At 35.2% G+C, this 21,345-nt stretch overlaps 1 protein-coding gene across 1 annotated transcript in view; it reads left to right on the forward strand.

The window, feature by feature from the left end:
* Window positions 1–21,345, forward strand: part of CRPPA (CDP-L-ribitol pyrophosphorylase A) — a 115,843-nt gene that overhangs the window by 53,165 nt on the left and 41,333 nt on the right. The window contains exons 6-9 of the mRNA XM_054059292.1: window positions 9,254–9,351; window positions 11,965–12,054; window positions 12,759–12,851; window positions 18,238–18,366. Coding sequence (XP_053915267.1) covers window positions 9,254–9,351; window positions 11,965–12,054; window positions 12,759–12,851; window positions 18,238–18,366 — 410 coding nt within the window. The remainder of the gene's footprint in view (window positions 1–9,253; window positions 9,352–11,964; window positions 12,055–12,758; window positions 12,852–18,237; window positions 18,367–21,345) is intronic.

Here is a 21,345-nt window from a genome sequence, read left to right on the forward strand (position 1 = left end):
AGGGTGCTAGGGCTGGGAAATCTTGGAGGTTCTGGTTTAAACAGGGACTGGGCTCTTGTCCGTGGCTGGAGGTATGGAAATTTTGAACATCTTGTTTTGGGTAGGATTCTTAGAGGTTCCATGATCCTCTAAGTTTCAAGCTTAGGATTTCCAAACATATTAAAGATGAGAAGTAGTCAGCTTGAATTTACGAAGAGGAAATTACTCCTCACCAACCTGATAGTCTTCTACAATGAAATGACTAGCTTGATGGGTAGAGGAGAGCAATGGACATGGTTTGTATGATTTCAGCAAGGCTTTTGATACTGTATTCCATGACTTCTCATTGAAAAACTGATGAAGTACAGACTAGAAAAGTGAACAGTGAGGTGGATTGAAAACTGGCTGACCTACCAGGCTCCAAGAGTAAACTTCAGCTGAAGCCCAGTCACTAGTCACTAACTGATCTTAGGGGTCAATACTAGTTGAAATCTTCAGTAAAGATCTGAATGATATGGTAGAGCACACACTCAGCAAGTATACAGATGTTGTAAAATTGGGAGGAGCAGTTGGTAGACTAGGTGGTTGTGCTGCCATTCAGAATGACCTTGGCAGGCTTGAGAAACGGATAAAAAGGAGTCTCATGAAATTCAACAATTGGAGATGCAAAATGGGAAAGCAATAACATTAGAGGCAGCAGGCGGACCAGCTGGAAGGCAGCTCTGCAGAGAAGACCGTGAGGAGTCCTGGTAGACAAGAAGTTGAACAGGAGCTGGCAGTGCACACTTATGGCAAAGAAGGCCAAAGCCCCCTTAGGCTATGCTAGGCAGAGCATTGCCAGCAAGTTGAAGGAAGTGATCCCCTCTGCACAGCACTGGTGAGGTCACATCTGGAGTGTTGGATCTAATTGTGGGCTCCCCTGTGCAACAGAGACTTAGGTATACTGGAGAGAGCAGAGTGAAAAGCCGTGATAATGAGTAAAACATCTGTCATATGGGGAGATGCTGCAAGGGCTTGGACTTACAGATGCTTGGAGAAGAGAAGTCTCGGGGGTCTAAGCAATGAACACTAAACTCAAATACTGTTATTGTGGTTGTCATATAAGCAAAATGACTCACAAGACAAAAAAATAGTTAATAGGATGAACCACTGTGCAAAAGAGGAATTTAATGGTGTAGTATGATATGAAATTAAGCAATGATTTTATCTGTTTGATAAATAGGAATTGGAACTAATACTTTACCTTGAATAATAGTTCAATGCAAAAAAGGGAAACTTTCAATCTTTGAGAAGTGCAAAAGTAATTATAAAGAAAGGTTGAAGTTCTTTTTTTTCCCTAGTCTAAATATAGATCCCATTATACAGTTTTCACTGAATTCTTACTTCTAGTAGAGTGTATGCATGCTTTTACAGTACAGTCATCTTTTAATTTTAAATATTATCTATGATTTTAAGTATTATCTATATAGTAAAGACCGCCAAAGAAAAATTCTGTGTGATGGTAGTGTTAGTAAGGCAACTTATAAAGCTGATTCAGCTGCTTGGATGTGCTGTTTTGTTAAAATATTTGTAAATATTTGCTGTAACAAGAATTGTACTTCTGTCAGTCAAGCCAGTAATGCCAGCATAAAATTATGTAAAAGCCATGAATCAACTCAATGAATGTTGATCTCATTATGACTAAAGGTTCAGTATTCAGCTTGGAAAAAAATCTCAACAAACTAACAGTTCTGTGTTAGATTTGATCTTATTTCCCCTTTTCCTGTGTTTTTTTTCCATATTTATTTACCATATGCGTTCTTCATTTTTCATGGCAATTTATCAGCCACTACTGGATCAGGTAGATCCATTTTCATTCCCATTTTCCTTAAATTTAACTGCGGACTGTGCTTTTTTTAAAAAGCCCAATTTATTAAATCGTATTATTCAGTATTACTGAATTATTTAAGAGTTATTTAGATCAGAAGGCCTTCAGAATGTACTAAGGATGTGTAAACTTTAAAGGAAAACAAAAATCAAAACTAGTGCTGATTTATGTTTTTAAAAAGTTCTTGTTCATCTTCTTGCAGTTCATTTGATCCTTTACTAGGTACATTCTTCTGTAGTGGGCAAGAAGAAAGCTGGATGGACATGTTATGTAAAATGTGTTGCTTGATGAAAAGAAAAACAAGATGATCTGTAGTATTTTGAGACATTTTGCTTAAAACTGTTTTTTAGTACTTTATGCTAGTTTTGTGTGATACAAAGTTATTTCATACAATAAATTATAAACCTGAAACAATACTGCTTCCTTTGTGTGAATGAATTCCCATGTTCCTGTGTATATAATGGCTTCATTAATCTCATAAGTCATTAAAGAACAATAGTTATAATTTATTTAAAAAATAAGATACGTTCCAAGGATCTTATTTGGGAAGCTTTCCCTAAAACTGCTTGAGTAGAAAATGAGGATGTGACTGATTCAAGGGGAAGGAACATTCACCTATTTCTTGTTATAACTGGAGCAAAAGTGCTGTAAATGACCAGTCATTCTCTTCATACTGTTTATACATACATTTTTTGTGTGTATTTCATCATGTTATCACATTTTTTTGTTTTCTCTGAAGCCGATACAATCTTTTCCAGCTGTTGGTTATGATAAATGTTTGTGTAGCTTAAATGAAGCCTTGCATGGACGCTAATCAGGCTAATCCCTTACTTGATCTTTACTTACCTAATGTTCTGTTACTATGGCAGCACACAATACATCTGCTTCAGTAACTACGATGGTCTTTTATTATGCCCGGTCTGTATGAAAAACTGTAACTTAAGTTCCTTGAAGTTTAGATTTGGTTTTTGCTGCATTGCATGATTTCAGGAAAGGAAAGCCTTGTGTATTCTTTTCTCCTTATGCAAACAGTGTGCTGAGAGTCCTCCATAACTAATTAGGACACCCCATAACAGATTTGTCTTCCATAATTAATTATCTTTAATGGGGTTTTGAATAGATATCATAGACACTCCAAGCCTGCAGTTTGAGGGCCTTACCTATCCTGTGCCATTCAAAAGGCTTCAAATAACAGACCTTCAGGTTTATATAACGTGACTTACTTTATAGAGGACAGTTGAGCCATGTAAATTAATATTAGGTAAGCATTTTATTCACAGTTCATGCCATACTTAAAGGAAGGGATGTTTAACAGGAATATGTATTTTTTACCGCTTGAGCATCATCCTGTTGTATGCTCACGTTGCGTCATTCAGTCTCACGATTGTTGTCTCTTTCTTACAGAAGTCATAATAGCTAAGTTCTGCGGGTTGTGCGGTATCTATGGGAAATCTATTTTACTTTACTGGATGTACATTTTGTCACTGAATAAATTAATTCAGAAGTGATGAAGAACATTTGAGTACATACATTTAATTTTGTGACTACAGTTCCAAATTTCACATCATCCACAGTTGTATTTATTAGTGACATCAGCTTAGTTTTGTTCAACTTCAGAGTACGACAGATACCATTTGTCTTAATGTAATAGTTTTATTTAGGAAACACATTTAAGCTATATTAAAAATATTTGTTTTGTTGAGAATTGTTCACCCACTTGTCCCCTTTCTGGTTTGAAATAGTACTGTTTTTTTGCTTTGAATTATGAACTTCAGCAGATCTTTAAATACTTACATTTTTATGCTAGAATATTATAGTTACAGTTGTAAACTATGTTACACTTCCTCTACACAGTTCTTCTAAGGAACAGGTTTCTTGTGGTTCAGTTTGACATGTTATTTTGCTATCCTGTGTATTTTGAGGTACTCTTGTATTTCTGTTTATTTTCCTTATATTAAATTATAATTCTTTAATTTGTCAAATTAAATATAAGAAAAAATATTATGCTATTATGTGTTTGGCAATTAAATGATGTCTGAAAAAATGCAGTTAATCATGTCATTGTAATTATGAGACTGTTTCTTTAGTCAGCTATATTACAAATGTAATTCTACCTTAGTAACAGGTCCTAAATGTTTCATAGAAGCACAGCTAGTTTTTTTAAGTGCTGGCCTCATGAGACATAATAACTGTCAAATTTCAGCTTGCTAAAGTTGTCTCAGGTGGAAATAAGAAAAACATACATGCACGCACAGATTTTTTTACTTTAGATATTTATATGTATATCTGTCTTTCATAGTCAAGGCAATACAAAGAAACATTTCGCCAATATAAATAGACTAACAAGTTAGTTATCTTTAGAGGCTATTTTCTTAAGATGTGTCTTATTAATTTGCTTACTTCCTGAAGTCACTTTTGCAGCTGTATTAGGAAGTCTAAGTCCTAACATAATCTGTTTTATAAACAGTAGATTTAATGCCTTTCTTTAGTTAAGCAGGTATGAACTTACAGAGTATGCAGACAAGGTGGCACATGCCTATTTTTAATAGTCTTGAAGTAAGAAAACATCCTCTTACAATAAGGTTGACTCATCTAGAAATGCAGTTAAGATCAGGCTAATACAAAACATCCTGAAAAATTTTCGTTAGGATTACTGCCCTCGGGGTAGGTTTCTTTGAGCTCTCGTTCTGACATGTAAACTTTAAATGATGCTTCTCCATAGACCTTTGTAACTTAGAATTTGACTCTCCCTCCTTCTTCTTTTTCTTTTCTTAAAGGCCCTTCTTCTAAATCACTTTATCACAAGACTGTGCCCTTGCAGGCTGAATACTTGCGCTTGCATTTGGCTATATATAGATACAATTATGATTTGCAAGTGCCAAGAGAAATATCGTAGTGCCTTCAACTTGTTTATGACTGTTGGGAGCTACGTACTAGGTTTTGTGATATGTGAAGAATCCATGTGACTTTTTATTAAAAAAAAGTTGACATAAGCCTTGTGTATCAAAGGTCGGAGGTCTTACACAAGGTAGGCTGCAGTTTCATGAGCACTCTCATTAACCAGTAGCTATTTTCTGCTGTAAGGCAACAAAATAGACTGACAGGTGGGGTGATCCTCCTCTGAATGCGGATTGTCAAGTGAAAATAACTCTTTCCTTGTCTTCTACCAAAAAATCATCCTCTCTTGTATGCTAATGTTAGTTGAGGAAGTGTCAAATTTGGCTTTTGTTTTTGTGGCTATGGAGAAATATGGAATGAATAAACAGAAACTTGATAGGTATTTTTGGTCACTTATGTTATATCGATGACAATTTCAGCTTATTCCGTTGAGCGTGAATGAACTAAACACTTGTTTAATTTTTCTTGTGTTTACATTGGTAGAAACATCTCTGTGATGAGATACTGAAAATATGAGGGAGAAGCATACTTAATTTCCAGAGCTGTCATGCCATTGCTGTGTAGAAAGTGAAAATGGAATTCCAATAAATTAATTTACTATTTTGAATTTGCTTCAGACTTCAAAAGTGTTTTGATGTGCTTCCAAAACAGTAGCAATTGTAATCAAAGACCAAGAATAGCATGGTATGAATGTATGTTTACAAAAACAAGTTTATGTATATACATATATGTGCAATTAAGGGAAAAAAACTACGTCTTTAGGCTAAAACCTGTTTGCCATTCAGATGCATTTTTATTCTTATGGTATTAATTAGCTAGGATATTATGATCTTCATTCAAATAAAGTATTATTTTAATTGCTGGTTGTTTGTGGCATGCTTTTCAGGGTAAATTTTTAAGTCATTTGTTAGAGTACACTTAATAGATAATCTAAGGTAGTTCCATGAACATGCACACGTATTAATTTATAATTTTGTGTGAGATCCTAGGATAAAGACTATAACAGTTGTTACTGAATGATAATGTGATCTAAGGCTTTCAGGAAGGGCACGAAAGACAGAAAATTGAGTAAGTTTTCTGCTGGACAGAGGAGATTTAATGGAAGAAATTCTGAAATCCTATGTCTAATTTATCTTTAATGAAGGAAATTTCTACCCCTTTCCTGATGGAGAAATTTAATGTTTAACCTAACAGAATTTGGCAGTATAAAGTTGTAACTATTTTTAACTTTATGCAAAAATATGCTCTGAGCGGATATTGAATGGGATGAAGTATGGGAAGGGGTATTCTGTAATCAGGTACAGCTGGGAAGAAGCTGAGAGTAAATGGGAAACATGTATTGGGTAGAGGGGGGTTCCGGGGAAATAATACTTTTAAAGTAGGTAATGGAAAAGGAAGATGAATCAACATATTTTGATTGGAAGGTGTGGTGTGAAAGCAGGGAAAAAAGTAGAACAGTGGTGCATCATGAGAAGACAAGAGGTAAGAGGCAAAAACAGAACCAAGGGAAGTTCCAACTACGTAGAAGAAAAAATGCTTTCACTGTGAGGACAATTGAGCAGCAAACAGGTTACCTGGGAAGGTTGTGCAGTCTCTGCACTCAAAGGTTTTCAAGAGGCTATTTCAAGGGAATAACAGGTGGAACAACCAGGCCTGACCGCATGGCTGATCCTGGTTTGAGCAGGGGTTTGGACTGGAGACCTCTGAAAGTCTCTTCCAGTCTGAATTGTCCAGTGGTCTAATGAAAATCAAGATTTTGTTAGCTGAGTATTAAAGTTCTTTGTGACATGACCATGACCTGCTTTTCCAGAATGACTCTTTAGTTCACCCAAACAGACTTCTGAAAACCAGGAATGAAATGCTGCACATGGTTTGGTTTACTAACAGCAGAATTTATGAAATCTGTGGAGTTACAAGCCTGCACTCCAGCTGCCGCTCACTGAGTCCAGAGTAATTGCACTGAGTGAAGGAGAGCTCCATCAGCTTATCAGAGGTGGGACAGCGGCAGTTTTGGGGAGGAAGGCTCTACTCAGCCTTCCTTTCCACAGTACAGCAAAGGGAGAGACTGTCTAAATTAATATGTATATTTTTTGGCCACCTGAAATAGTTCTTACTTTTAAACTGAGTTTTAAACTTCAACTAGAACAGAACTGTTTTGTTGCTGTAATGATTTCATAAACAATGATTTGCCAGGCTTCTTTTATTCATTTTATTGATTATTTAAAAGCATGCAGCATCTTTTCAATGTGTGTATTATCATTACTTCATTTTTTTCTTACTTTATTAATAGACTTTCCCCATATAACATTGCCTTCTGTTTCCAGATTAAAAATATATCTCTTCACAATTCATTCAATTTTAAATTTAACCTGCACATCTTAGTAGCTTCTTTGCTAGTCTTCTCTCCTTTCTCATGTACGTTACAGGAAGTTAGAGGTTTAAGAAGGCTGGGGAGAGGAATGAGACAGGCTTTCATAGCTGCAGTCTTTGAGCAGCCTCTTGTGAGGTTACTTTTGACACTTTATATTGATAACCTACTTATTTTTAAACAGAAATGTCTGAGTGTAAGTTATAGTGCCTTTGTTTATTCCACAGCCTTCTTCCACATGTGGATTTTTGTAATGGCTCCAATCTGACTTTCTTCATTAAATTACTTAGTTCCATAGAATCCAAGTTCTTGAAATCTGATATGCCAGTCTAGTTTAATATATACATCTATCTTGTATCTGCAATCGATGTACATTCCGCGTACAGCACTAAATTCAAGTGGCTTTTGCTGTCTGATTTCAGTATACACACTGGTTTCTGCCGATAAGAAATTAACTCAATATGGTTTCCATTGACCCACTTTTTAGACGATAAACGTATTCTGTGTTAAGTAGAAGCCAACTTTGATGCATGTTCAGTATATTTGTTTGCTCAGTGAATCTATGGGAAGATAATTTCTCCCACAGTTGTGGTATTCTGTGATTTCCAGTCCTATGAGAACTGGCCATGCATTTTTTTAATTCTCGCTTTCATCTAGTTGTGATGGTTTATCAGCAGACGTTTGTTGTTATCTCTCTTTCTCTTCCCCCTCTCTCCCGCCCCGTCCTTGCTAACTTAATACAAAGCCAGTTGCTATCACTGTTTTTATTGTCATGTTATAAATATCGGACATAATAAACGCTCATGATCCATAAAGTCATTGTAATTATCTTTTGGGATCTTCAGTGGTTAACTCACTTTACCTGCTCATAAAAAAATGTTTAAAAATCACAAGTCACTTTCCAGTAACGTTAACTCTGCAGCAGATTTAAAATTAATTTTCAGGTCTGTGTATCTATTTTTGTAAAGAAGCCTTTGAGTTGACAATAGAAAGTGTGATGTTTACTTAAGTAATACATCTGATTCAACTTACTATGTGGTATGTAATTTTTAAAAAAACCTTTCCACATGCAATAAATTTGTATCTTTATATTCAGACTTGTTTTAAGAGTGCTTAGGCCACATTTTTAATAATTGCTTTTATGTCTTTCACTATCAATTTATTTTGTGGTGGTGTTTGGTATATTTCTGTCCGTGAAGTGTCATTAAAGTCTACTTTAAATGTAATTAAACTTCACACTTATGAAATTTCTAGATACTTAATGGAATGGCTACCCCAAAGGCTTTGGAAATCTTATGTTTTGGTGTGTGTATTAATTCAACATCTAAAGAATAAAATACTGAACTAGAGTTTCAGACTTGGATTATTTTTAGTTGTTTGCTTAAAGAAAGGAAAATGCCCATTGAATCTTGAAGCTGTAGTCAATTAAAAGACAAAATACTTATTTTCTGAAGTACTTGCTTTATGGAGCAGATCAGGCAATAACTTGAAACTGTTGTTCTTGGTATAAAAAATATTTTTTTTTCCCCACTAGTAAAAGATCTAAGAACTTTCCCATGCCAAGATCGTAGTCACTGACTATGTAACTTTTTTGATAAGGAGGTTAACTCTTACATCTGCTGTCTTCCTGAACAGTATCTTCAATACGTTTTGGAGGGGCTATTGTGTAGTGCATGTTGTTGGGAGGAGGATTTATGCTTTCTCCTGAGTAGTTTTTGCTTTCTCAGGGTTGTTGGCACTGCATTTAGTGATCTGTTGAAATTGTAAGTGGTATGAAGTTTTCAAAAAATTAGTTTATTGGTTGTCATCTAGTTTCAGCAACGTGGACCTGAACAAATACCTTTTCATAGAAGTCTCGGATTTAAATATGCTTTGGAAATAAGGCTGTATTTGACGTTTTCAGATTGTACAAAATCATATGAAATATAATATGAACTTTATATTTGAGATGTATGTTTTATGAATTATGTAGTTATATTAACTGTGCCTTGAAATAATTCATCTTAGAATTAAATTTACAGCTGTTGAAAAGGTTCTGTCAAGACACAATAATGTATGAACTGAGGGTGATATGTAGCAGATTAGTAATTTTGATTGATTTATCTTTGCATGAAGTGCTAATGTTGTGTTCTTGGTTGCAGACAGCCTATCACAACAAGTTTGTGTTATTACTGATGTGAAGGAACCTGTTGCAAAAGTAGGTTTTCTCATTCATGAATCTCTGAGAAGCCAAACAGAAGTAAGTACAACAGGTTTTGTTTCAAAAAAAGTGATATTTAGTATGGCAAATCATATCTATTAAATATCTACATTTTAAAGTGCAAAACACTAGCGGAGTTGAATAGCTGTATAATAGAGCAGAAGTCTGTTTCCATTTCACTGATACCAGATCCATTGCATTTTTCCTTTTCTTTTTCCCTCCATTTAAACTATTTGGCAATTACCAGGAAGACATCACTTAGCCATATTAGAAAAATGAACTTCTTTAAGTGTTGCTTATCTATATCTATATGTTATGTTTTCATATAACCACTTTATAATGCCATGAGAAACACTTCAAAGCCAGTGAGAAAAGTCAATGAGTGAGTTATGTTTGATCACCCAACACTGTAGCTCCAAACTTAGCAACCTCCAATCAGACTGACACAAACTTTTGTTAAAATTTACAACATGTTTCCAAATTTTCTTTGCGAAACCAGTGAACTATTGGGTTGCTCAGGTATGCGAACCTATCATGCATTTGAATAAAACACACGTAAAACTGTCACAAAAGAGATAATGAGGGCATAAAACCAAGGAATTCCTACTGATAATGGGGGACTGAAGCCATCAAAAAAAATCAGTTCCTGATTTCTAGCACTATTCTTTTATTTTTTGATCCATCTTGGTTTTCCTCCTGATGAAATTTATTGTTGAATTTCTATTCAACACTTCAAAAACATTCCTGCAAAGTGACAGCTGCCGAAGAACTCTGTCAAGATCCCAGTCTTGCATTGTTCCTTGAAACAGACTTAGTCATTCATTTTATGAACCCTTAGGTTCAACATATACCAAGATTAATATGTATTGAGTCTCTTGGTTTTGAACAGTAAAATCTTTAAGAGTTAATTTTTAAGCTTAGCAATATACAGAACTCCTAAATTTGAAGCACCTTGGAAAGAATGTATTTACTAACCTATGGTTTCTCAGGTGAAGCACAATAACCTTGTGTGAGAGAGATTTGATTCCGTATAGCATGGTAATTGTTTTATGCAAGTTAAATGTACGTAGTTCTAGTTAATTGATGATGTATTGACACTTCAAGTTTTGCAGCTTTGCATACTTTTCCAAGAGAGTAATCTGATTTAATTTTTGTTGGACGATATGTCTGTAAAACAAAGGTTCAGTGTATTGCTTTGTCGAATTGTTCGAGTTAAATCAAAACTCTGACATGCTAAATTAATTTTGAAATGTTCTGGAATACTTAAGCATTGTAATATCTCAAGGAAAAAAAAAATCAGGCCTTCTCCCTTGAGTCATGTCCGATTTACCTCTGAAAAGACTCTGGCATGTGGTATGTTCTTCTTTGTCTAAGCATGTGAGAGGTTGTGAAGGTACTGGGATATCTTGTTTTACTTCTGCAGAAGTTTAAGCGAGAAGAGCCCTGCAATATTGAATTTTATGCAATATTGAATTTTAAAAGTATTTTAAGCAATTCTTTCCTTCTGTGATTTTTTAAACCTCTTTAAGATTAAATGTCAACTATTTGGGGTTGCATTAGCAAATTTTCAGCCCAAAATGTTTCTAAAATTTTTAATACATAAATATCAACTTTCAGGTTTCAAACCACCTTCCTTTTTTGCAAAGAAGTTAGCTCCCCAGGTAAAACAGTAATAAACAAATACAGCTTTAGATAACAGTACAGAGCATTTTAAAAAGTTTTGGGTATTTCTGATAGATTGTGGAGGAAGTGACATTTGGAGGGAACACAGCAGTGGATTCCTTTTTTGTTTGCTGCTATGCATAATATGTCTTCTGGGTGGAAATAAAGCTCATATGAGCAGTGGAACAGTGAGGTTTGCCGGTTTAATAGAAACAACATGACGATTTTCTTGCCTTTTTTTCAGGTTATTTTTTTTATTGACTTCAAAATTATTTTCTTCTCTTAGGGAACAAATTCACCTGCTGCCTGGTTTACTTTATGCTGTTATACTTTAGGTAATCCTGGAGATGATAATGTAGTAGAATCCACTTCTTATTTTAATTAGGGTAAGGTAATTTCTTAGCTACTGTTAAAGATGGCAAAATAAGTATTTCTGTGATGAAGAGAGTATTTTAAAGTATTCAGTGAGGAAACACTTTTCAGGAGAAATTCTACATGAGTCTTGTCATATGCAGAATCTTAGAATACTTGTGCATCTGGTCCTTCATATTTCATTTATTTTGTTAGTTGCGTGAAGACAATGTATATATGTGTTTGAACGTTATAGAGATTTTTCTTGGAGGTCAAAAGTCATTAGATCGTCTTGATCATATGAACAAGTGTTTTCTTCTCTGGAACAGCTGAACATCCTAACACAGGTGGCAATGCTGGTGTCTGATAGATCCAGGGCTGGTTTTAGAGTGGCTCCCTCTGGCAGTATGCTTCAGCATAAACTTGCAGAAGACTGCATGGTGCTGGACTCCATGTTTCACTGTTGCGTCACCTGAAAATTTGAGAAATTTTTCATTCTTTTAGTGGAAATAATAATTGCAGGTTTTAAGTCATTTGAATGAACAAACTCTGCCAAAATGGTGGAAGCTTTAGCAGATAGTTAAGGCTGAAGTCAAGTTTTTGACATGGTAATATATATATATTTTTTTTTCTAATCAGGTTCAAGCTATATCAATGTCTCTAAGCAAAAATGATAGCCACCTACAAAACAACTTTTCAGGAGAGTGCTACAGTTTTGTTTGCATAAATGTAAGTAGTAAGGGCGCATTTGTTTAGCTTTGTACTTAAATTTATTGGTAACGGTAAATAATAATTACGTATTTGAATAATAAATTGTTTATTTGTGTCCTCTTGGTGTATCCATTCCAATTTTTGGTTTCTGATGTGGACCAAACTAGGTGTTTGAGATACTGGTACATTCTTTCTCTTCTGGTTCTGCACTTCTGTCAGTATGTTGTTAAACCAGCCATGAATTCTTGAACAAGATGAATGCAACTGAAAGTAATTCAGAATTTCCTTTCAGAGATATTGTATTGCAATGAATTGTCTCAAGGAGAGCTGTGTCCTATGTGTAGTCATGTAGCTGTGCGTTACTGCCATGGTCTAAATTAGTGTTTCCCATTTAAGAAACATGCATACCATGCAGTCTGTATTTGCGTCTTTGTATGGGAACAGTAAGGTTTTAGATGAACCGTATCTGAGACCAGTCAAGACCCCTAAGCTTGTTCTGTATATATTTCTTAAGTGTAATATTATTAATCTCTTTTTTTTTCAAACAGCTATAACTTTACCAGACCAAAGCATTACAAATATCTTAAAACAAACCAACCAAACACCCCCAAAACAAAACAACCTGATGTGTCTTTTTTTAGTGAATAGCAGATCTTTGAATTTCGTTTTCATGAAATCGTTGTTTGATGTTTTCAGTAATCTAAACATTTATCTTAATTTAGGATAAAAAGTATGACATTGGAGAAACCCGGCAACTAGTGGATATGTTGGAAAAATCAAACATTCCTCTCTTATGTCCAGTTGTCGTTATTTCGGTAGGTAACTCCTGTAAGTTCCTGCAGAATGTATCTAATGAAATATTTTTTAAATGTAAGACTAGGCTTAAACTGCTGCTAGCTCTAAATAAAACTGTAAATTTGAACTGTAAATTGCACTTTAAAGAGCATCATTTGCACTTCAGCAAATGTATTGCATGCTGTCAGGAAATAAACCAACACTAGTAAGGACAATTTGTTAGTTATATAGTTATTTAAAAGACTCATTGTGGCTAGTCATATTGAACTATTAACTCCTGCTTTACTGTTGTGCTCCATCTCTGCTGGGAATGCTGCAAATGATGTACTCTGATTGAATGCTCAGTTGAGGGGAATTAAGTGGTTTTATTTTTTTCTATGCTGTGTGGTTTATTCAGAGTTTTAAAATTATTGTTGCTTTTCTGGTCTAAGTATTAAACCCTAACTTTGAAGTACTTTGCAATATAACTTTAAAACCTACTTTACTTATTAAGATGTAAGACTGAAAAATCTATTTTGGTATGTGGCAAAAGTTTTAAAGTGTACTTTTGGCTGAAATCCTCGATTATTTGAATGTTGCTGCCAGAGTAATTTAACAGTTCATGTGGACTACAGCTGAAGGTGCACATGACTTGTGTTTTACTCAGATTGTTAAAAAGAAGAAAATATGAGTAGATTTGAAAGTCTCTGTGCAGTGTAACCAGATCCAATTAATTCTGTCATTATGTTTTCTGCATTAATAGGTAAGAATGAGAGGTATTGAGTGGCATGAGTCATTAATGCCATGTGTCACCGAGGACTATGCCTCTGGACTGTATTAATTATGCTCTCCAGTAATAACACAACATGCTGTGATTCTAAAATCTGATTCCGTATATGAAGCTCTTGAAAAAGAAATAAGTGGTTATTTTACGTGGGGTCTGAATAGTTTCTGAAGTATGTAGTCTAGTGATCTGGAGGTAAAACTGATTGTTTACTTCTCAATTTTAGGCTTAATCTGAAACTTAAGTAATGAAATTTCTTTGCTGATCTAACAGATAAATGAGATCTCATGAAGATTTATTACTTTTACAAATGTATTGTTATATCCTAATCTATTGCTCTTGTCTTGGAGTTAGCTACTGTGATTTTGTGAATTTAAATATATAGTACTTTATTTCTAGGCTGTTTTTTTTTTTTCCTTGACCGTATTTCTGAGGAAGTTCAGAGTAGAGCTTCAATATTACTAAATTTTCAAAGATAAATTATTTCTGCCTTTGGTAATCAGATTAATGATATGACTCCAATTCTGTTGCCCGTTTACAAGGCTAATGGATGTTTACAATGCACTTTTCTGGACTGCGAATGTTTTCATTAGCCCCTTATCAAGAATATAAAAATGCATTTCTTGCTGTTATATTTTTGGGGTGTGCAGATAAAGTTAGAATTGTTAATCAACTAGGTTATAGTCCAGTGTTAAAAGCATGCTTATTTTGTGCCCAGTTCATAGCTACTTTCAACCCTGGACTTGAATTTTTGTGTGAGACATGGACTGAGACCTTTGTTTTTATAATTGTAGCTGTAAATATTCTGGACAATATTTCAGGAGAAATAGATATGAATGCAAATAATGCTTACACAGCCTTACCATGAAACTTGGGCTTTGCTTCCAGAATACTAGATCTTGAACTCATTAGGGCATATGGCACCATTTTTAACAGCGGCGTACAGACTGTAGCGTTGCAGCGCTACAGACTGGGGGAAGAATGGCTGGAGAGCTGCACGGAAGAGAAGGACCTGGGGGTGCTGGTTGACAGCCGACTGAACATGAGCCAGCAGTGTGCCCAGGTGGCCAAGAAGGCCAATGGCATCTTGGCTTGTATCAGAAATGGGGTCACCAGCAGGTCCAGGGAGGTTATTCTCCCTCTGTACTCAGCACTGGTGAGACCGCACCTTGAATACTGTGTTAAGTTCTGGACCCCTCACCACAAGAAGGATGTTGAGGCTCTGGAGCGTGTCCAGAGAAGAGCAACAAAGCTGGTGAAGGGGCTGGAGAACAAGTCTTATGGGGAGCGGCTGAGAGAGCTGGGGTTGTTTAGCCTGGAGAAGAGGAGGCTGAGGGGAGACCTTATTACTCTCTACAACTACCTGAAAGGAGGTTGTGGAGAGGAGGGAGCTGGCCTCTTCTCCCAAGTGACAGGGGACAGGACAAGAGGGAATGGCCTGAAGCTCCGTCAGGGGAGGTTCAGGTTGGATATCAGAAAAAAATTCTTCACAGTAAGAGTCATTGGGTACTGGAACAGGCTGCCCAGGGAGGTGGTCGAGTCGCCTTCCCTGGAGGTGTTTAAGGAACGGGTGGATGAAGTGCTTAGGGACATGGTTTAGGGAGTGTTAGGAATGGTTGGACTCGATGATCCAATGGGTCCTTTCCAACCTTGTGATTCTGTGATTCTGTACTTGCTTGAGCAGCCTGCTGAATGCACAAATTATTCGGGTGAACACCTTTTAAAGTAGCCTCAGGTAAAAATGAAACATTTACTCCCTTGACTTCTCCAAATCCATCATTTTTTTCCTGACAACTACTTGAAATTTCCCAAAACTAAACAATGAGGAAAAAAAAGTCCTATATAAGTAGGTGGAAGCAGTTGCTAACATTATAAAAACACACATATATATTTGTTAGAAGTATCTTAAAAAAATGAAGTACCCTGAATATAAAAAAGGTATTTTGTGCTACACATTAAAATTTTATGGAGTTACCACACCGTCTTTTAGAAATACAAGAAGGAAAAAGTAGGAGGACTAGAAAGTATGTTTTAATTGACTGAAGAATTAGCTAAACAAATCATTGTATCATATTAATCTCTGGGAACTATTTAAGTCCTTTAAACTTCCAATCCCTAAAACTCATTACAGATGGTATGGCTGGGGAATAGAAACTTCCTTCAGAAGTCTTCAATTAAATCCAATGTTGAGTGTCCTCTTCACTAAGGTTTATGAGTAGTGTCGTCCTCAGCTTTATTCTTCATTATTTACTTCATTTAACTTAGAACCTGCATGCATTGTTAGTGAAAGGTCCTGTAAAACACTTCTTTTTTGATGTGAAAGGACACATTAATATTTCTCAGGCAAACGTGACCCAAAATTTTAAGGAATATTTAAATGCATGGGTTTTGGGTTCTACCTGTACAGGAAACATTCTTTTCTACTCTCGAAAGTAAAACTGTTCCTTGTAGTGAAGAACTGAAAGGATAAATGAGGGAAGCAGCTGTTTCCTTTATAACCTCATAATCAGGACCGGTCTAATGTAGACTTTTGTGTAATTGGAGAGTTCTTGTTTATGCTTTGATTTCAGGACACCTATAACTTTTCCGTAACAATCTGATAATTAAGGGAGTCAGTTTTATTTTTCCTTCTACTGTTCAGCTTCTTCAGTTGTAAAAATGACAGGTATTACTGTTGTGCCAGATTGTGTGTTTAACTAGCTTGGGGAGACTTACCCCAGTGTCAGGATGAGCTTGCACCAGACATAATGACTTTTGTGCATATTCGCTCCTATAAATTACCACAAATTCAATGTCTGTCCTTTATCCTGGTGCCTGACTGGAGTTATTTTTGTGTCATCTGTAAGCTGAAACAGCAATTGGACTACTGTATTTGAACATAACAGGAAAAGGGAGATTAATGTTACAGGAGGAATACAAAGTATAGTGGTAAATACGCAATGTTTTCGCTAGATCAAACCAATATCTTCTCCAATTCTGCTATAACTGGAATAATTATGTTCTTAAACTGACATTACTTTTCTGAGCAATATGTGTTCACATTTGTAGATGCAAGTATCTAATTGAGTAGATGTGATTTTGATTTTTCGTAGAATCACAGAATGATTATGTTGGAAAATACCTTTGAGATTATCAGCTCTAACCGTTCTTGTGTACTACTAAAACATATCCCCAAGCACCTCATCTACCTGTCTTTTAAACATCTTCAGGGATGGTGACTCAACCACCTCCCTGGGCAGCCTGTTCCGGTTCTTGAAGAAATTTTTCCTAATGTCCAATCTAAACTTCCCCCGACGCAGCTTGAGGCCGTTGTTCTTATTACTTATAGTTATTAAGAAAGGAATGCTAGTACTTCTCCTTTGTAGTTGCCAGTGTTTGCATTTTGGTACAAAAGTTAATTTGAGGAAAATCTCTTATTAATGCTATGGGGCAGGATAATGGTAAGTAGGTGCTCGGTCATGCTCTTTCAAAATAACAGCTTTTAACATTTCTTATAAATAGTGGTAAATGAGCAGTACTTCACCTTGTTTGGTGTTAAAAGTAACAGAATAATGTATGTTTGAAAATTAATCTTTGTTGTAGAAGACGGTAGCTTTATTGCTCGTAAATATGCATTTAGATGGTAAACGGCTTTTAAAAAAGTGTTGCAAGGAAAATAAGTAAAAGCCTATTATTATCTGTCAGCATAAATTGATCATAAGGTACAAAGGGAACTTGAAATAATTTTCCCATGCAAAGATCTCTAGTCTTACCTCTATACTCCTACCTCTCTGTAGTACTTACCTGTAAGTTATACATACATGGAATCACTCAGCCAGAGAAACATTTTCTATTTCTTTTAAGGGAAAAGGTATTTTTGCTGTTAGTAGGTGTTTAAACTTTATAGGTACAAAGTGTCATCCTTAATTTTGATTTTTTTACAGTTAATAGAAACTTTGTGATGTAAACTAATTTGAACTGTGGGAATGTGTAAGCCTTGAGCAAGGATGCAGAGAGCCCTGACCTAGTTAGTACCTCCCCGGAGATACCAGCTCGGGTCCTCTAAGACCCATCATGTTTGTGCAGTATCCCTGCATGGAGACCTGCCATTCCTTGCCCAAGAGCTCAGGATAGTCATACCCATGCCTTCTTTTGAGGTAACTTCTGCTTTTTAAACTTGAAGTGTTATCTTGAAATTAATCCAATTTAGCCAACTAATATACTATACTGAAAGGTGGTAAATTCAAAATAAATATTTAAAGAATACACTTCCAGTTTGAAATCCTTTAGGATGCTTAAGAAAATATTTGTGTTTCTTGACTATCCTGATTGAAAAAACAAACAACAAATCTGAAACATAGATTAGCATTTAGAAAAAAATTTTGAGTTTTTTTCCGATCTAATTAAATACTTTTAATATGCAGTTAGAACATCGTTTTCTGATGTGTTTGGCTTATTGGTTTCACTGTGTTTGAATAGAAATAATTTTCGTCTCCCTAAATATATAAGCAGTGGAGTTCAATAGTAATAGAAGCTAACTAAGAAAAGCCTTTGCTAGCCTGTATTTTTATGTTTGGTTAACACAAAAATAAGATATTAAAAACTGTCGGTCTAAAATAACACGTCCTGAAAAATATTTTTTTCCCATATTTGTTCCTTTGCAGGTGCACTTGGATATTTCAGAAAATGTTTCATTCAGCATTGGGATGGAAGAACTAAGTAAGATCAAGAAATTTGCGAGGGACGTGAAAAAGAAAAATATTCTGGTTTATGGTCTCCTTATCCAAGACAGGGTATGTAATTCTCTTTCTCTCTGCAAATTATTTACTTTTGTGATTTCTATGATTAATGATAGAATCTTCATTTAAAAAAAAATCAAAGGGAAATAAATATGACAGGAAAAAGACTTCTTGGGAAGACTCTTGCCTGTTCTTGTTCGAAATTCAGAAGAGCCTGTAGTTATAGGCAAAAATGAAAGCATTTTGATTAGAGAGAAATACATGGTAAATGTTTTTTAGAAGCATGCGAAAATGTCAGGGCCCTTTTTTCTTTTTCCTTTTTCCTTTTTTTGCTTTGAAACTTGCTTTATGCAGCATTAAAAAAAAAAAAAAGGAGTAAAAGTACATTTGAGCACTGGTTCTGCAGAATTTTATGTTTCCCATCAAAACAGCACTTGGTATTCAGGTGACAGAAAGAACATGGCGTATGGGTTGTGAAACAGTGTCCATGTCACCACATTGCCTCAGCTAGAAGCAAAAAAGGGGTTAGCACTTAAGCACCCTTTTTACTCACAAAACGTGTTTAATCAAGCCATTCTGCCTGGGAAACATGTTCTGCCAACCAGAAAAGTGGGCTGCCTTGCCTCTGCTGCACAGGTAGTTTTTGCAGCTTCATAACTTTCTTATTCCACAGTGAAGGAAGAAGGAAGTTAAATAGCCCATGGAAATTTTAATAAAGAAGAATAAGCATAATCGTAACTGATTTTTTTAGATTGAGTTAGGTGTTTGGGTTTGTATGTAACTGACTAATCATAGCTATACTTATATATCTTTTTCTTGTCAAAGGCTTGATCTCCTCCCAATTCTATTGGTGTTATTAAGAACTGTGAGCATCAATACCTCTCAATGTATCCTTTTAGACTTCTGATGTCAACATAACTATTTTATATGAGTGTTATGTTGCTACATGGCATTAGTTTGTCACTTGTTTGTGCAACACATGAGGGTATATAGCTGTTTTTAATCTTTTTTTTCTGCTACTATCATATTCTAGTTTTTCCAGGGAGAATTCAGGCTTCCTTTGGAAAGAATGATTTGAATAACTGTTGAAACTTGGCTTTATGAGGTCATAAAAGCACATTATCATGGAAAAAATGAACATTGCAAATACTCCTTTGGTGTAAATAAATTTTTTTCCTCTTAAACTTCATCAGGTGTTTGTATGATCGTATGTGACAATAGATCGATTATACATATGTTGACAACAAGATCTAATGAAGCTGACTAGGGAAAAAAAACCCAAAGACTTTTATAACCTTCGGAGGATTTTTGTGAAAATGGCACCAAAAGATTTTATTGATAACAGACATGTATAACAAAAATATGAGATATGAATTAAAATTCATGGTCCTTGGTAGTAAGAGAATTGCAGCAGAACCTTGCCTACGTTTCTTGAAAATGAAAAGCTAGAATGCTTCTGCAGGCAGAAAGTCATCATTTATTAGCATGGGGAAAGTAGCATATAGAATTACTTCTAGCCATCTTGTTTTAATATGGTTTTAAAACATGACCTGCTTACAATGACGGGGCTATAGTCCTGAGTTCCTGATGGTTAGTGTTTTACATAGATGACTACCAAATGGGTTATACAGTATCATGTGTGTGTGTGTGTGTGTGTGTGTATGTGTGTATATATATATATATATATGTATATATGAAGTACCTATCAAGTTCTTTGGTAAGGTTCTAAAGTTCTAGGTAAGAACCTGTGGAAAGACTTGTCATATGAATCTAGAAATGACTGAACCCAAACTTTATATCTGGTCTTCGGACAGTGAGGAGTGGGGAACTGTGAACAAAACCAATTTATTAAGTGAAAAGACACCTTTAAACCAGATTTTAGTTTTTTTTTTTTAAATTCCAAGATCATGATTCGAGAGTTTACTTTTAGTACAACCCTTTAGGTAATATGTGAAGCTACAGGTAAATTCCACACTTGGGAATGGAAAGGTGGATTTTGTACAGGCATGATGGGGGATCCAGAGGAAGTGGAAACACAAAAAGCACCTGCTGCTGTGATGCAGGATACTCAGCCTGTTGTTGCAATAACTTCTGTCAGTATCACTTTCCAGAAGTCTCTGAAAGCTATAGTTTATTTTAGGAAAAGTGATGACAGATTACTTCCCAGAGCTTCTCTCTAGCTGACAAGTTGTATCATCACTACCAGACATGCATGCTTGATATACACACTTTTACTAATTCAAAACTAGAGCTAAAATGTAAGGGATGAAGAATTTATTGGTACCTGACCATGGTAATACTGAGATTAAATAATTTTACATTTAGAAGGGTTATATGATTTGGTAGGTGTGATGATATGTTGTTATAAAAGAATATTGGAATATTGGGGCACTTTTTAAGGGTCTGCATTAGAAAAGTAAATTTATTAAAATAAATATTTTTGAGATATACGAGGTTTTTATGTTTTGGAAATGGAAGTTAAATCCTTTTGGATCCTAGGAATACATTTTTTGAAACTTTGGAGAAGATATGAAGGTCTAAGAAAAAATATTAAGTCTTCATTTTTGTTTCTTAAATGCAGTGTTTGTTTGGTATTTTGAAAAAGGTATTAAATACTTCCACGAGTACTTGATATTCTGAGAAGGTAATCTGGAAAACTAAAAGGAAAAGGCTTAACTTTATTGTATAAATGACTTGCTTTGTAATTTCCATTTGCTTAAGAAGAGTGCGTGTTCACAACTTGTATGCAAATAGTTATTTCTCTTATAAAAATCATGCGTGGAATGCCAAGTTACTTGTATTGATAACAAAGATCGGATCCACTTCATTACAGCTCTAGTTTGCATCCTGAAAATTTTGTAGATATATATTTCACTTCTGAAAATATTTTTTTAAGACATTTCTTTTCTAAAACACTTCCACAATGTTAGAAATGGTTTGCATATTCAAAGCGCAAGGGGTAAAAGAGAATCCATTAAATTCTAGAGTCTGAACCTGCTTTTGAAGGTTATTCAGATGAGTTGAAGGAAATGG

Source organism: Cuculus canorus, chromosome 2 (genome assembly GCF_017976375.1).
Source record: "Cuculus canorus isolate bCucCan1 chromosome 2, bCucCan1.pri, whole genome shotgun sequence".
Lineage (NCBI taxonomy): Eukaryota > Metazoa > Chordata > Aves > Cuculiformes > Cuculidae > Cuculus > Cuculus canorus.